We start from the raw sequence: 17,101 nt of genomic DNA, 5'->3' as shown, positions 1-17,101 counted from the left end.
AGGGGACCCAGCAGCAGCTGGACATGGCATCTGTGGCGCTCAGGACAAATGGGCCCGACTGCCCACAACGAGCTACCCAACAGCAAAATGCACAGAGGGTGTGGCGGAATGAACAGTACCCACAACTGCTCCAAGCCCCTCCTCCACCGTGGCGAGGACCACAGGGGTGGAAAGTCGGACAATACCACTTGGTGATGCAGGAGTCATGGTCCCTTTCAAGCTCAGAGGTAACTCCATGATGAGTCTAATGGACATTGGTATGACATGTTCTTCCATAAACTGCCAGTTACCTCCACCTGCTCTGACAAATGGACATAACCTGCAAAAGACCATTCGACTGACTTTTGACCAGATGATGGAATATTCATATGTGCATTTACCACACACACCTGTGAATCTGTTGGGACGGGACATTCTTGTCAAAGCAGGAGCCAGCATTCTTTCAGACTGGATGCCATGCCACAAGCCACAGCCAACCCCCACTGCAGACATCCAGGGGCCCCTGACACGCCAGGTGTGTACATGAATTTCAGGTATAGAAGCCAAGAAACCTGTCCTTGAAGCATTTTCCGCCTCCGATGACCTGAACTGCACGCTCTATTATGACAGATAGGATGATCAGGAAGCATTTCATTAGGTACAAGGCCATACGTGGCATTTAAACTACACTAACATATAGTGGTTCTGTGGGTTTAATAGGTTATTTTGCATTCAAAAACTCACAAATGCAAAGGTACACAGCTGTACCTCACTTAGCACTCCCCCTAGTCATGAGGCTCGGCAACTCAGACCCCTGACTGGGCGGGAAGTTAACACATACTGGCAAAATTGTGTTTTTTCAGATGTTCACTTTCCTCCCTCAATAAAAATGTACAGGTTAACTTTGCCTTCAACAACTGACAGACTCCTGAGTTCTAGAGCATTTCTGCATTGTCAGTCATCGCAGCAGAGAGGAGACGGCTCATGAAGATGCAGAGGTGATGTTTAAACACGCTCTCTGATGCTTCATGGACCACAGATTCATTTGATGTTGGTTCATGCTTCATCGTCCCCCCGGTGGTGATTCAGGTAACTACAGGAGCACAGGTTGTTAGATCTCAGTGCAGCTGGGTGACTGATGCAGATGAAGGGATGAAGGAAACTCAGTCTGGGCTGTGGAACTATGGTGTCATTGAATAATCGTAGTCTTTGTGGTGTACTTCTTTGAGACCAGTTTTAAAAGCAGATGGATCGCGTGGCATATGATTTAAGCTAATGTTAATTTAAGTTGACGACATCACCATTATTATAAAACCTATCCGCCCCTGATCCATATTGCATGCTGTCAACTTTAACCCCACAAGGTGTGTTGTTCGTTGCTATTGACTTAGCACACGTTTTCTTTTGCATTCCATTACATAAAAATAGCAGACAATTATTCGTATTATAGTACAGAGGGGTTCATAAAATCCGTCTGGCATTTTTAATCACTGTTTAAAGTCTCTCTGACAGAACATTATGCTATAAGAGGTTTGTGTTTTGATGATGAAGGTTGATGATCTCCTGCTCGCAGCACCAACTGCTGAACTCTGAGAAGAGAAATGTGGTGGACATTTTCCATCATATTCGCTCTTACCTGCGCATGCGTAAATTGATTCTTGTCTCATTGTCTCTTGTGTTTTATTGTTTTTTATTTTTTAAGTTCCTGACCCTAATACTAACAAATACTTAGACCCACAGTAGAATCATCTTGGCAGAACCGTACCACAGCAGTGGACACCCAAAGTTCTTTTGCAGCCATTCTGTTGTATCACCATGTGTCAGATCTCTAACAGGCTTATTGAGAAGTCCATAGGAGGCCAGGTCCAAGCTTGCCAGAGCTTGTGGGACATGCAGAAGGAGGACGCGAGTGTTCGAGGCCCGGAATGACCTTTCTGGACTTTGTTGCATTTTACAAAATTGCTTGCTGTTATGTTTGACAATTTTCTTTTTCCTTTTCATCGTCTGTGTGATTTTGTTCTGCTTTAACATTTCTCAATTCCCCCCCTTAATTCCAGGTGTTCCTTTTCCTTACAGGAAGTGCTATTTTATTGTCTTTGTTATCTTTTATTTTTTAGAATAATTTGAATTTGTATTTGTGCATTTTCTTTATTTACTACTTTATGTCTTTTTCTTTGTAAACTTTTGTAAACGCCAATGTGCCAAAGATCCAGTGAAGCATGAGTATCCTTAGGGATGGCCGCCGAAAGGGGCACGGACCTTAGCAAGAATTTTCCTGTCCGACTGCTCAATGAATTTATCACATAGATGGTTAAAGTTTAGCTCCGACAGTTTTTGCTTCTAAACTCATGAATGGATCATCCAAACCTTTGAAATGCACATTGGTTCTGTTATAGAATGTGAGGGCTTGAGACCACAGCTGCTAGGTCAGGCGGAAATGTTTTGATTGTCTGATGTGATAACGTGTTTTTATTTTTTGTGTGACCTCACTTTGTGAGGTCAAGAGAGGGAAACTGAAGGAATTTATATTTTTGTGGTCTTTATTTCTCTTTTTATCTTATCTTTATTTCATTGAAGGTTCCTTTTTCAGGTTTACTGTGTGTGGTTCCCGTACTTTGAATTTCAAAGGGGCTTCCTGAACATTGCATATGTAAAGAGGTTTTAGGGCTGGAGCTCCAAACTCATCTTCCTTCAGCAGAAACAGTCTTTGATCTTCTAAGACCATCTGAAAGGGTTAGGGTTAGGGTTGGCTGTAGGTCTGACATGGATCATAAATCAATCATCTCTGAGACTGATTAAATCCCTGGGAACCGCTTCAGACATCTGCTCACGTGTGGGGAACAAAGGTTTATTATCTACTGGCTGCTAGGAAGTTCCAGTCACCTGTGGGGGACCACCTGGGGAGCCATTTGGTTGCGGGACCATGTCAGTCTGTGAGGAGACCTCCTGGACAGCAGACGCGGGAAACAGATGCTGACTCCAAGTATGGACTAAGGAAGTAGGCAGGCTCCCTGCCGGCCAATCAGAGCGGCCAGAGGCGGAGATACAGCAGCCATCTTGCTTCCAGAGGAGGAGATTCTGACCACCTGTTTAAAAGTCTGCACTCAAGGAACTTTCCTTTGTTCCCAACAGGCTGACACGTTAAGACGCTGGTAATTTGGCGCTGTGCAAGCTCTGAAACTTTGGGAATCCGGACGTCTGTTTTATTTTGTTTTACTCTGTTTTAGAAATATTGTTAGGGAAATAAATTTGTTAAACTTAATCCGGTAGTATCCAGTGGTTTCTTCTTCTCGACTTTTTTGAACACGCAAGGAAAGTAATCTCAAAGCGACAGATTATTTCCTACAGTACCATAGTGCATGCAACTTACCATTAACATTTTTGAATTAAACTTAATGACAATAACAATTAGTTGTTATTAGGCTGCCAGAAGTTTGAACCTGGGGAAAGTATGGTGCACTGGGGTTCTGTTCTCTGTTCTCGTCTACCTCTCTCCTCTATTCTTCATAATTTATTTATCATTTAGTTCTCTTTCTCTGTTTGGTGCAGTGTGATTCATGTGTTGTCCCACTGGGGGAAGCGGGATTCCATATTCCAGTTGGCTCGTCAGTGCTCCTTTACCTGACCGTGGACACCCATGAGGTTTCTTCTTTACTTTACCGGAATCCTTAAAATTCAACCTATTTCCATCATAAAATAATGTGTTAAACTATATAAACTATTAACACTGTTATTTCAAAGTAGCAGGATTTCCAGTTTCCAAACATCGCGTTCAATAAATAAAAGTGGTTTGAGCTTTTACTAATGACCTCATAAACAGTGCAGATTGAACCTCATCAGTACGCTGAGTAAACTGGATTCAGCGCACCTGCAGAGGGATTTGATCAAATCTGTCAAACTTTAAGCTTATAAACGTTTTTGAAAGTCACATAGTAGACTGGGGTACTTTTCAGGTTAAGAAGGATCCAATTTTACTTTCTTCATTCCTGTCCCCAATTCTAAAAGCTGCTAACAGATTGGTATGATCGGTCAGGTGCCCCAGCATCCATTCATCACTTCCCTTACATGTTATATGATCCAGAGCTTCTGCAAGTAATCTTAAATTTCTTCATCAGTGTCATAAAGGAAGGCAGACGGATGTTATAATGCACTTCCATGAGTTCAACCAGAGAAAACTGCTTTTAGCATTAAAACGATCTTTGAATTCACACTTAAAATTATTTATTCAACACGTGCCGTTTTTCCAAAAGCCAACGATAGTAACAGAAAGCCTCTGCTCAGCCTAACCCATAATGCATGAAGTAGAAATACAGCTGAGGAGCCATGGATTCAGGAGAATAATGAACCTTTGGAGATGGAACCACATGAATAAGTCACTAGTGCCCATCTTTCAGAAATAGAAAGGGGGCCATGCCGGCTCTTTCAGGACATTTGTTCTCTGTCATTCATCAGTGAAGGGAGGGGTTGGTGCCACCAACCTCAATGACCTTCAAGCACAACTTAGTTTGACAGTAATCTTCAGGTTAAACCCTGTCAGCTCCTGAAGACCTGTTTCCAGGTGACATTCACTACCCCATCTGCAAAGACAAAGCCGGCCTCAGTGTGACTGACTGGTTCATGGACAAAACCATTGCAGGAGACCAGAGCAACAACAGCTAACACGGACCTGAACACAAAACCTACACAAAAGGAAAATACAAACACAAAAGAGAATAACTGTACACAAAATGAGACACTGGAAAAAGATGAAAAATGTACCTGTAGCCAGGTAAATGTAGGCTTTGACATTTATCTGAAAACTAGATTTTAATGAAAGCATAACAAAAGAACCTTCATCAAAAGACAATTGAATTAAGGCTAAAGCGGTTTAGCTAACCCTCCACTTATAATGAAGAGCAACAACAACACAGGCATAAATGGGAACTCACAAGGAGAAGTTGTCTTTGACGAAGCAGCGGTTTCTTAGCAGGCCAGCCCATAGCTGAACTCCAACAATGCCGAAAATGAAAAAGACAAAAAAACAGAGCAGCAGGACGTTTCCCAGCATGGGCAGAGTGTCCAGCAGCAGCGTCACCAGGATGCGCATGCCTGAGAGGAGAGACAAGGACGAGTCAGGCTGAGGCCAGGCCAGCAGTGGAGAACAGGATTCTAACATTTGATTAGGGTTAGCTTAACTGCACAAGATTTTTTATCTTTTATATTTGATTTTATTTGAAATGTTTTATTTCAAGCAATCAAGTAAAAATAATACACAAAAACAATACAGTCAGCAGTTATACATTCATACAAAGACATATCAAACTTTGGATAATTAAACAAAAAAATCCATGTTCAGCTGAATTATTGTCTCCTGGTTTCACTACAGATTTATCAGATATTAAGCATCTTTGATGTTCCTTTCAGACTTGTTAGGAAGTGAGAAGTTTCCCTGAAACCTCCATTCTGATTGACCTGCATGTATCTGTTAGACGGTAATTGCAGGAGGGTTTTGTCACATAAACAGCAGGAGAAGCACCTGCAAGAACAAGAATAACCTTCAGATAACAAAAAACTGTAAGAAAAAGAACAGATGGATGAAGAGAGAGCAGTGAAGGACAAAACAGTGATTGACAGGCTGAGGATCTTGAAATGTAAAACTCAGAAAGGAGAAAAAGGACAGAACCATGGCGACAGGAGTTTGTCGTAGTTCTCTGTAAATCAATTCATCATTAGTCCAAGCTCGCACCGAGATGAGAAGCGTGAAGAACAGAAGAGTCTCATCATCACTTCAGGAAAAAGATGTGGAATTGGAAAATGCAGCAGGAATCCCGAGAAAGAGTCTGAAAATAAAGGCATCTAACAAACATGTGACTTGTGTAAAAATCAGGTGGAACATTTTTTCACTTTAAAGAAAGCTAGAAGTTTTGTTAACACTTTTTGTCAAATCATGTATAGACTGTATTTTTATATACTTATTTAAAAAAAAAAGACAAACTGATTAAAAAACAACAAACAGCTCACAGCTTTCATTACATTTATTTTTTTACTCTGTATCCACCATTACTTAGACAATCACATCATTTATGTATATTAAAGTGAACATTAGAACCAACCAATCAATGAACAGCTTTCATTGCTGTGAGCTAATAGAACATTTTGACTTCAAAACTCTTCGTTTAGGTTGGGTTAGAACTCATTTTATGAGTTCTTTTAAAGTCCTTTCACAAAGCCAGAAATGCATTTGTTTATAGAAAATAAATTAAAAAAACAGGCTTTTATTGTTACTACTGGCAGCATTTTTATTACACACAATTTTGATGTGTGATCTAATTATCACTGGATGATATGTTAATATTTTACTCAATATTATTACTGAATAATATAATGTACGTTATGTGGTTACTGGATGTGATTTTAACACCATACATTGTTTTTTTCCAGAGGGGTTATTAATCTTCAGACAATACCAAAGGTATGACTGAATAAACCCCTTTTGTAATTGAGGCCAAACTTTATTCATTTCAACCATGATTGAAAATCTTTGGTGCTGGACCGGACGGAAAAGGAAAGAAGGGAAGAAGAGAGAGGGACGTTAGAGGGGGGGGAGGGGGGGAATAGTGAGAGGGGGGGGGTAAGACCATGAAGCAGCATAGAGCAGACAGGTTTACTGGTTGTTTATCATTACGGTACGGTTCAAATGTAGTACAAAAAGGGCGGGGCCTGTTCGCACACACACTCAAATGTTATCAACACACCTGCTAGCTGCAAAAATGTCCACATGTCAACATGTACACAAAACAGATAGTGTTCACACACGCATACTTATGCCTTTAAACCAACTAGTGTGAAATCTTTCATTCATTCAATCATGCAAACTATTAGTGCAAAGGTGAGCTAACACCTGTGCTCAGGTGAGTGTTTATGTTCTTCTAAAATGGATGGTGGAATGTGAAAAGAAGGAGGAGGAGCGCCCAGCCACCCCCACACCCAGACCCCCGCCGCAGCAGCAGCCGGAATTCCCCCAACGCCACACGGGAACAGGCAGGGAACAACCGCCCCCCGGGCTACCAAGACCGCCACCCAGGCCAGGGCCAGCAGGACCGCCGCGAGGCCAACAGAGCCAGAGAGCAGGGAGGCACGGAGGGAAAGAGAGCGCCGCCCCAGCCCAGCCAGGAAAGCAGCCCCCCCGCCGCGCCGGAAGAGCCCAACGCAGGGCCCCACCGGAGAAGGACGCCCACAGCCCCAGACGAGCACCCCACCACCACCCAGGAGTTCCGGGCATCCCCCCGACCCAACCCCAGGTACGGGCCAGGACCCCCCAAGGGAGACCCGCTCCGCACTCCAGGCAGCCACCCACCCGGCCCACGGTTGGTCCAGGGAGGAGCAAGGCAGGGGCCCGCCGCCCCCGCCCAGGAGGGGGGAACCCCGGGGAAAAAAGGGTGGCCCACAAGGGGTGTTATAAATATGGCCCGACCAGGCTCGGCCACTGTTGGAAGTTTGGCGGGGCCCAGCGCTCAGGGGCAAGGACCAGGACCCACCCCCCAGGGACACGAACACCCCCGGCTCAGGTGTAATATGAACCCCCCCACCGCGCGGAGAGAGCACCGCCGGGCCCAGGGGACACGGCCGGCGTCGCCAAGGGGCCCGCACCCCCCACCAGGGAAGGGGTAGGGGACAGATGGACCCAGGTCCCACCTTCCTTGCAAAATGTGTGTGCGTGTGTGTGTGTTTGACAGGGTGTGTGTGTGTGCATGTGTGTGTGTTTATGTTGGAATGTATATATTGAAGGGGGAGGGGTGTGTGTACTAAGGGGGGTGCAGTTAAAATTGGCGAGTAGGGCACTAAGGGGACATCTCCTGATTTCTCACAGTGATGTCCCCTCACCCTCCCCACCAAGGGGCCCTAAATGTCTAAGGTGCGGTTAAAATTGGCGGGTAGGGTGCCAGGAGGACATCTGCTGCTTGCTTGCAGTGATGTCCAAGCAACCCCCCTACCAAGGACCCTACATGTCTAAGGTGCAAATAAAACCGAAAGAGGGGGGGCCCACTCCATACGGCAACCATAGGAGGGGGGCCACTGCCAAGTAGCCCCCCCCCCAAGGCGCATCGCAGGCTAGACCCTCCACCCCCTCACCCTAATATGAGGTTATATGAGGAAGGGGGTAAGTTGGGGACAGCTGGTAGACTGTCCCCCGGTGGTCAAACAGCTGTCCCCCAGCCCCCCCCCCCAGCAAAGGGGCCAGGGCCACCCAGCCCAGGGGCCCCACCCCCGGAGGCGCCGACACCCCAGGCCCGGCACCACCCGCCCCACACAGAGAGAGAGGAGCCAGAAAGCGTCGCCCCCCCCGGAGCAAGCCCAGGCCCCCACCCCCAGACGCCGGCCCTAGAGGAGCTCTGGTCAGGCCTTGACGGGACTGAGGAGGCCAACCGGCCGAGGCAACCACTGATTGCCTCAGCGGAGACCCCGACCCGTTAGCCCCCCCGACCCGTACCAATAATGGGCCCCCCCTCCCCCCCAGAACGCCCCCCCACAGGACAGGGCCGACAAGCCCCCCACCCCACCCCAGACCCCGCAGCCGAAGCGGATGACACCCAGAGCGTCCGCAACACCATACATTTTTAATGACTGTGTTAATATTTTATACTATCCACATTCATTGTTTTTTTATTTATCTGAGGCTGGGCTTTGACAGATGCAGACTAATCAAAGATGCCCAGACCTCCGTCTCCATAGAAACCAACTCCAGTCCATCTCTCAAACTCCTTCCTGATCATTGAAGAAACAGTCTCGCTAACACATTTCGGGTCTCTCCTGGAGCCTTTTCTGGCTGGAACATGCAGAGAACACCTCCAGCTCGTCCATCAGCCCCTTGTACCTTCCTCCTTTCAGTGGTAAAGACCCAGATGTCATGAGGACGGGGATGTGGACTGAACAATGAATGGAGAACTTTGGTTTTTGGCTCAGCTCCTTCAATAGCAGATCAAGTTGTCCATACTGTTCTATCCCTGTGTTATAGATGCATGTTATATTGTATTGATTGGTTGCTGCATGATTTAAACTAATCTCTATTCATTTCCATTTGTGTCCTGCTGAATGTCATTTGTTGCTTCTTTTTGTTGCCTTCTTTTTTTTTTTTTACTGTTGTTTTAAAACATTTTCAGTGTGAAAAGAAAAACCCTTTAGGAAGAATCACTTTCAGAGAGTTTTACTTCAACTTCTATCATCCTGTCAAATAAGTTCCTTGATGGACCAAACTGCTGAGTCAAATACTGTTACGCTAAGCATGGCACTCTTCCTGGACTCCAGAATGGTACCGTTCTGCAGAACACGTTCTGAAGGGTCCATCTGGTTTGGAGTGTAACCCTTGTTCTATCCTAGGCACTTTAACGTTGGGAGGTGGGTCATCTAGACCCACTAGACAGAGCTCTGAACCTTTTTTCTTCAATGATTTGTGATCTTCACTGGTGTCCATGGATTCCATGAAATCTTTCCACCTTTATCCACCTTTGTCATGGTAGGGAGAACACCTCAATGGAAGGGGGGGGGGGGGGGGGGGTCATAGGATAGCACAACGGTTAATTTGAACATCTCCTGGACTCAATGTGTGTCTGTTCCAAAGATTTTCTTTCAAATAATCAGCATCCATGTCCCTGTAAAAACCTCATTCTCTGACATTGGCAGGAATTCTTTAACACAACTTTTCCAAATGATTGACATCTGATAATAATTAATAACAAACATCTCCTCCTCTGGCCGCATGGCCTTTCCAACTTTGCCGGGAGGTGTCCATTCTATTCCAGTATTACTGGCAAGCAGATAGTTGCATGTGATTTAGGAGCCATCTGTTAGCAGGCAGATTAAGTCTGCTTCCTTTGCTTTTCAGGCCCCACTCTACTACTTCCATCAGCGCTGTCATCTGTGTGCACCTGTGTGCACCTGTGTCTCCTCTTTGTTTACTCATGGTCAAAGCGCTCTGCAAAAGGTAACAAGGTTATACATTAAGGGGGAATATTTTAAGACAGTCTGAAGTGATAGAGAGATGTGAGTGTGCTTTAAAGGTGACTTTTAGCCCCATAAGTGCATTACATGATGTGTAATTGAGCTGCCAGCAGAAATGACGATCCAGAGCAAGAATTCTCCTCAAACCATGACAAACGACAGAAATCTGCCACTAAAATAATGTGGTTTATTTTAGAGCAGGGGTCGGGAACCTATGGCTCGCGAGCCATATATGGCTCTTTTGATGGTCACATGTGGCTCGCAGACAAATCTTTAATTATACTTTTTTTTTCATTAGACCAGTCCTTCTCGGTCGCGATGCCAGAGGCGCGCAGTAGTAGCGGTGCTTAGAGAGAGAAATCTGCGCCAGCGCTATCAGTTACTATTATCTATTATTTCACAGAGTTTGTTCCACCCGGAAACCTGTGAATTGCCGTGCCTAAAACTGCACGCTCCCGTCTTTGAGGAAGAGCGCGCAGTTGCGGGGACGGGATGTGTGAGGAAGAAAGCCGGGGGGGGGGAGGGGGGCAGCAGGTGAATCTCGCAGGGATGGTAAAAACGTAAACCCGCTGCCCGTCACTCACTGCGGCGTGTGAGTGTGTGTTTGGCTCCCCGTCTGCATGTGAGCAGTCTTTCTCACATCTACAGAACATTCAGACCAACCTATGATCACGTTTAAAGTCTCAACGCCTGCATGAAGCAGAAACTCACCAAGTATCAACCAGACTAGACCATCAGCAAAACTACCACGAGAAATACTCATCATTTATCAGCAACAGCATAACAATGTTATTAAAAAGAATCCACAGACTTATTGTACTTTAAAAATGTTGAAATTACATCAAATGCACACATTCATTTGTATTTTTAGTTTTAAAAATATTGTCGCGGACTCAGTTTAACTTGGCTGTTGGGCCGCGTTTAAAAGTTCTGGAGTTCATGGAACGCATCGATCCAGCAGAGATCTGATTGGCTCTTAGTTCTGTCGCTCAGCCTGTTGTTAGGTAGTTTGGACCAATGGGGTTCAGCTATGGGCCGAATAAGGGAAATGCGAGGACTGGAGCGGGAGCAGGGGAATATAAAGTTGGGAGAAGCGCTCTCTCTCGTCTCGGCGGGCGAGATTCAGGAGTTGCTGAATTAATTGTTGGGCGTTTGTTGCGGTCTACAGTAACCAGAATAAAGAACCTTAAAAGAGGTTAAGTCTCCGTGCCTCAGTGTGGGAAAGGGACGCTACATTATTGTATGTATGGCTCTTTCAAAATTACATTTAAAAATATGTGGCGTTTATGGCTCTCTTGGCCAAAAAGGTTCCCGACCCCTGTTTTAGAGCCTCAACAGTTTGGCATGTCTAAAGGTGATGGCACATTTACCAATTCTCTTTTCAGTATTTCCAAGTAAATTTCTCTGCAAAGCTCTGTTCCCAAACGTCACACGGTTGATGGGACATTTAAGACCAACAGCCAAAGACGTTACTCTTGATACCTATAATATTAGTAGTAGTTGTTGTTTTTTAAAGGTTTGTTCTACTATGAATGAAACTTGAATAAAATCTTTTTTTTCTACAGGCTTGTGTTCTGCCAAAACAAACAAAGTCAGGGGAGAATGAGGAGGACTTTCCTCTTTAGCTCCTGACAGCTGCTCCGTGCTGTGATGTCAACCGGGATCCGGGCAATGACAGGGCGTCTCAGAGGCCCCTGCAGGCCGACGCTGGAGGCAAAGAACACCTTTTTGTAGACATGAAGAGGTCAAGTCTGGATTTCTGTCACTGTCAGCAGCTGCTGAAGGACTCCTGTGTGTCCATAAGTTTAACATCAGTCACTGCCAGGACATGAACAGAAGTGTAGAAGCAAAGTAAGTCTTTGGGTTTTTTGTGCATCTAAAAATTAATTTAAGCTTTTTCTGCCCTTTCCTAGAACTTTAGAGAAGCCAAAAATAGTAGGATTTTCAAAAACAGCAGACCTTCATCCCTCTTGGAAATGAGAGAATTGAAGGTCTGCTGGTATAAAAAGGACTTGAATTACTCTTCTTCAGAATGGATCTTTACCACCAGCTGATTTACAGGTAAGACACCTGTCTAGAGACAGCCGTTTACTTCTAAGCTTGGACTCACTCAATCAAATGTATTGCTGGGAAAATGATCTAAAAGGAAGGTTGTGCTGTCCTGCTGGCCCTGGCTTGGGTGGCGGATGTGGTCACCCGGGGAGCGGTTGTTCTCTATCCACTGCCGTGCGGGCGTTGGGGGGTTCTGGCTGCCGCTGCTGCTGCGGCGGGGGTCTTGGTGTGGGGAGGGCTGGACACTCTCCCTCCTTCTTTTCACGTTCCACCATCCATTTTAGAAGAACATAAACACTCACCTGAGCACAGGTGTTAGCTCACCTTTTCACTAATAGTTGGCGTGATTGAATGAAATATTTCACACTAGTTGGTTTAAAGGCATAGGTATGCGTGTGTGAACACTATCGGTTTTGTGTACATGTTGACATGTGGACATTTTTACAGCTAGCAGGTGTGTTGATGACATTTCAGTGTGTGTGTGGACAGGCCCCGCCCTTTCTAGATTTATATTACATCTGAACCTTATGTATTGATAAACATCCAGCAACTTGTTGCTTTATGCTGCTTCATGGTTTTATCCCCCCCACCCCTTATAATCACCCTTCTAACCCCCCCTCTCTAACATCTCTCTCTCTTCTTCCCTTCTTTCCTTTTCCGTCCAGTCCAACACAAAAAATCTTCAAATACGATTAAAATGAATAAAGTTTGGCCTCGACTACAAAAGGGGTTTATTCAGACATACTTTTGGTTTGTCTGAAGATGAATAACCCCTGTTGTTAAAGTAAAATATGTCCAACACAAGAGGCCCTCAGCTCTCATCTGTCTGCCCAGCTGTTGGACAGGACAAGTAAAAAAAAAAGAAAGAGAAAAATAAGAAAATTAAATAAAAGGAAGGTTGTGGTGTTTACTTGGAATAAAACTTAATTATTTTTTCAAAAAACGAAAAAGTTTGTTTAATAAAAAAAAATAAAAAAAGGATTTTCGGACAACCATGTTTTTCCATGAAAGGAACACAGTCACGGCAGTCAGACATGGTGTTTCTCCGCAGGAACTGATGGTGCTTTCTGGAAGCTAAGAATTTGGAAAGAGTAGATATAGGCCACACCAAAGACAAAGGTTCTACCAAGTGTCATCTTTCCTACAGGAACATAAACACACCAGATGTGAATGCTGTCATTAGCTTAATAATTGGGATTGTTGGAGCCTAATGAGCGAGCCAGTGTGCATGGTTGAGTGAGTTAATTTGGCCTAATGAGTGGCAGTGGAGTCTGCAGCAGCTCTAACAGGAGCACTGGCTGGATAGAAATTGCTAGAGGTGTTCTGCTTACAGCCGCATGGAAACGGCAGAATCTGTTGAAAATCTTTGCCTCGTTTGTGCAGAAGGACTCTTGGAAAAAGTAAAGACGTGGTTAAGATGTATGTTAGATGAGGGAACCGCAGGTGAAGGGAAATGGATGGACAAAGGGGACTCCTGGGTGGGTATAAGTCTATGGAAGGTTTCAGCAGTAGGAAATCCTGTGTGTCCTGATCAAACCGTAATGAGACTGACGGCAGCAAAAGGATGAGAAGAAAAGCACAGATTAAAGACGGAACCAGCATCCTTAACCGTGTCAAGGATGGCCTGGTGCTCAGCTGCAACCCTCCTGCAGGCTCCTCCTCCCTCACCTGTCCCCGGTGTTTTCACAGCTGGTTCTCATGTTCTCTCTGATTAGGTTTCCTTTTTAAGCTGCTCTGTTTCTTCTGTGGTTGTCGCAGCGTTTTCGTTCATGCTCATGTTCAAGTGTGCTCTTGGCATTAAAAGCCTGTTTCCACGTTACGCCGACTTGTTGTCATTCCTGCACCTGGGTTCCTCCCTTGGTTCACGTAACAAACGGATGTTTAAATGACAAGGAACAAGTATTACATTCTTTGTGTTCCAGCTCTGCTATGATTTAAAGATTAATTAAGTCACTGAATGGAAATCAGTATGAAATGTATTACTGCACACCAGATTCAATTCAATTACAATTGTATTTGTATAGCCCAAATTCACAACAACCGTCGTCTCAATGGGCTCCGTAATTGTAAAGTGAACATGGATCTGCAGGGTTTCACTCAGTCCATCCTTTTGGTCCCCAAATATTTACCTCTCCGTCTGCAGTGCGTTTCTGTGCGTGGAGTACGTCTCAAGACCGTCAGTTCATTTACATCGACTCCATTGCATCTCCAGTCCGTCCCCCCTGGATTCCGGAGTAATGGTTTTTCCTGTCCTAGGGTAGCTCATCCTGCTCCCTTTACTCTTCCAACACTTAATCAATCACCCCCCACCCTGATCACGTTTCTGCTTCCAATACTTTGTGTTAACGAGGGAAGCTGGATCAACTCCAGCTTTCAAGAATACAAACAGCTTTCTAAAAAGGACAGATGAACTGCATGGACAGATTTAACAAAAGATTCAGATGCAGCTCCTGCATTAGATGGTGAAGCTCACTGTACAGGGAGAGTCTTTGAATGATGTCATGAACCGAGACATGGAGACGTGATTCCTGATACTTTTAAAGGTCTTTAGAGTAAATCAACCTGATCTGTAAACATCTTCTGCGTCTTCCATGTAGCAAAGCTAAAAGGTTTTGACAGTAGCTCATCCTACTCACAGCCAGAGCGTCAGGTTTATCCCGACACTTTTGGACAAACGTCAAGCAGCAAAGTCGCCGTGCATCAGAGCAGAGGCGGAGGACACAAATTTGCTACGTGAATCGGGTTTGACGTGAACACAGCATTAGAGTGCTGATGTCATGGACTATGCAGAGTCTAATAAAGAGTGCAATTCCCTTGACAATCACTTAAATTAGTTTAAACATCGTGTCACAATCTCTGTTTGTGCTTGGTAAGACAGAAAAATCTCCAGAGCGGGTAAACTTCACTCACTTGGCACGCGGTTGATGGCTCTCAGAGGCCTCAGCACACGAACTGTCCTCACTGCTGAGAAGCTCACGCTCTGCAGGTTGAGAGAGTACTCCAACATCCTGGAAGGTCACAGAGAAAGAAGCACAAAGGTGTAAATACACCCCCTGATATCCTGACAGCTGACAGAGCAGACGCAGTTTGAGCACAGCAAATATACATGCAAATACCCCCAAAAAAGGAAAAGGGTTCATTAATCCTATAAAAGTGGAAGCACACTTAAATTTACAAATGTACACTCTGGGAAACAAGCTACTTAAATCCCGCGTTCCCCAACATCTGACCAAGACATGAAGGTTGGTGTTTGCGTGCAGAGCTCAAGCTGCACACCGTGAAAAACATGCTAATGTTCAGATGCACGCTTCTACAGGGCTGGGACCAGCACATCAGCCAGAGATGTCAATACTAGAGCAGAAACCCTGACAACCTCTAGCTCTTTATAGATGCTTTCAAGTGAGCATAGGGGGCCCGAGGAAAACCAGTTTCTCACTTGATCCGTGTTTATCCATCTCAACTTTGCATTTTTGTTTGTGTCTGTTTGGAACAGCTGCTGAGCACATGTTCAACAAGGAGCGTGCACATGAAGGAATTCCCTCCACACGTCGACTCCGAGACTGTCGGACAAATTCACAACACATGTGGGTCAACAAGACTCAAACTATGTGTTTGGGTATCGGGGAGAGTCCTGTGTGTATGTTTTTGTGAGTGTGAATGTGGGTGTGTGTCTATAAGTGTATTTGTGGAACTACACATTTGGTGTGTATTAGTATGGGTTAGTTGTCTTTGTGTCCTTGTGTACGTTTTTGTATGTGTGGTTGTGTCAGTACTTGTGCATATGTGTCTTTGAGTGACAGTCACTTTGACAGTGATGTGTCCTTAAGGACGGACACGCCCTCATCATCCTGATGGTCAAAATCAGAGACGGCTCAGTTCATGGAAACAACAACGGAGTGAAGAAAGCTGCCCCCACCGTCTTAGGTTAGAAGTTTTGGAATGTTTTATCGCCAATTTACTTTGAGGTGACTGCTAATTTTACTGAATGTATTGTTTAAAATATGTATGTAGTGTTATGTAAATATGTCATTTTATTTTGATCTTTTAAGGTGATTTCAACATCTACCTAGGAACTCTGGCATTTTGAAAGAAATGTTTATTAATATGCGCTGTATCGAATAATTAAATAAATAAAAATAGGAGCAGTCAGAGGTGGAGTTCTTGAAATAAACATGTCTCGGTGTTTGGTTGAACAGGGTCATTATCACGGGGGGGGGGGGGGGGGGGGGGGGGTATTGAACAATGGCCACTGCAGCAGACCATGATGGAGAACACGGCCCCTGTGAAATCAGAGGACTGTTACCAAGAGCTGGAGTGTGAATATTCCTGGATGCTTGATGAATTTTGGAGGCCATAACATGATAAAAGATTAGAAACATCCGTTTGTTAAAACAAAAATAGCTAAAACTTCATAGATAATCATTACAAATATCTTTCCAGCATCCATTTGTAACTAATACAAAACAACCAGTTAGAGAAAGATTTACAGCTCTAGTTTAAACTGGTATGAAGAACATTTCTGGATGAAAAATGGCATAGAAGAAGGAGAAGCAGACGATTCCTATTTGGACGGAAAGGAAAACATAAAACCTAAGTTTCAGTCTTTGTAGATCCTCAGCTCTAGAATGCACAGACAGATTTGTGTTAGATGTATATGGGAACCCCCTTAGTCCAATAGTTACAGTACATCAACAAACCATCGTTCATCATGAATGAGGCAGAGCAAAAGACCAGGTAGAGCGAGAGGTAATGGAGGAGACCAAACCAAAGCAGGAAGTCATGTGACCATTTCATTGGAGGGGACTGTTCATTGAGGAAAGTGGACGCAACAATGAGAAGCAGCAGAGGGTCTCCTGCGTGTGAGGGTGTACTTACATGTGTATGCAGTTCCATTGTTTTTAGTTTGTTGTTACTCTAAGAAATATATGGTGCAAATAAATGTTGGGATTTCTGAGTTTTTCCAGGCCTGTGCTCAAACCAAAGTGTCAGCTATTTTTATTATCAAGGGCCTGATCTACTATGGAGCCCAGGAAAGAACAAGAGGATGCATAAAAGGTATACTGGACTGATTCAGAGAGATCAGAGGAGGGTG

The 17,101-nt window shown here is 44.6% G+C and overlaps 1 protein-coding gene across 16 annotated transcripts in view; it reads right to left on the bottom strand.

The window, feature by feature from the left end:
• The window catches only part of cacna1g (calcium channel, voltage-dependent, T type, alpha 1G subunit), a 207,199-nt gene that overhangs the window by 122,689 nt on the left and 67,409 nt on the right, over positions 1-17,101 (bottom strand). For all 16 annotated transcript variants that reach the window (XM_078938047.1, XM_078938056.1, XM_078938048.1 and 13 more), the window contains exons 5-6: positions 14,920-15,017; positions 4,908-5,067 (exon numbers count right to left, since the gene is read on the bottom strand). In XM_078938047.1, the coding sequence (XP_078794173.1) occupies positions 4,908-5,067; positions 14,920-15,017 (258 nt within the window). The remainder of the gene's footprint in view (positions 1-4,907; positions 5,068-14,919; positions 15,018-17,101) is intronic.

This window comes from Oryzias latipes, chromosome 19 (assembly GCF_053564925.1).
Source record: "Oryzias latipes strain Hd-rR chromosome 19, Olatipes_Hd-rR_3.1".
Taxonomy (NCBI): Eukaryota; Metazoa; Chordata; class Actinopteri; order Beloniformes; family Adrianichthyidae; genus Oryzias; species Oryzias latipes.
This window is presented reverse-complemented; position numbering and strand designations above follow the sequence as displayed.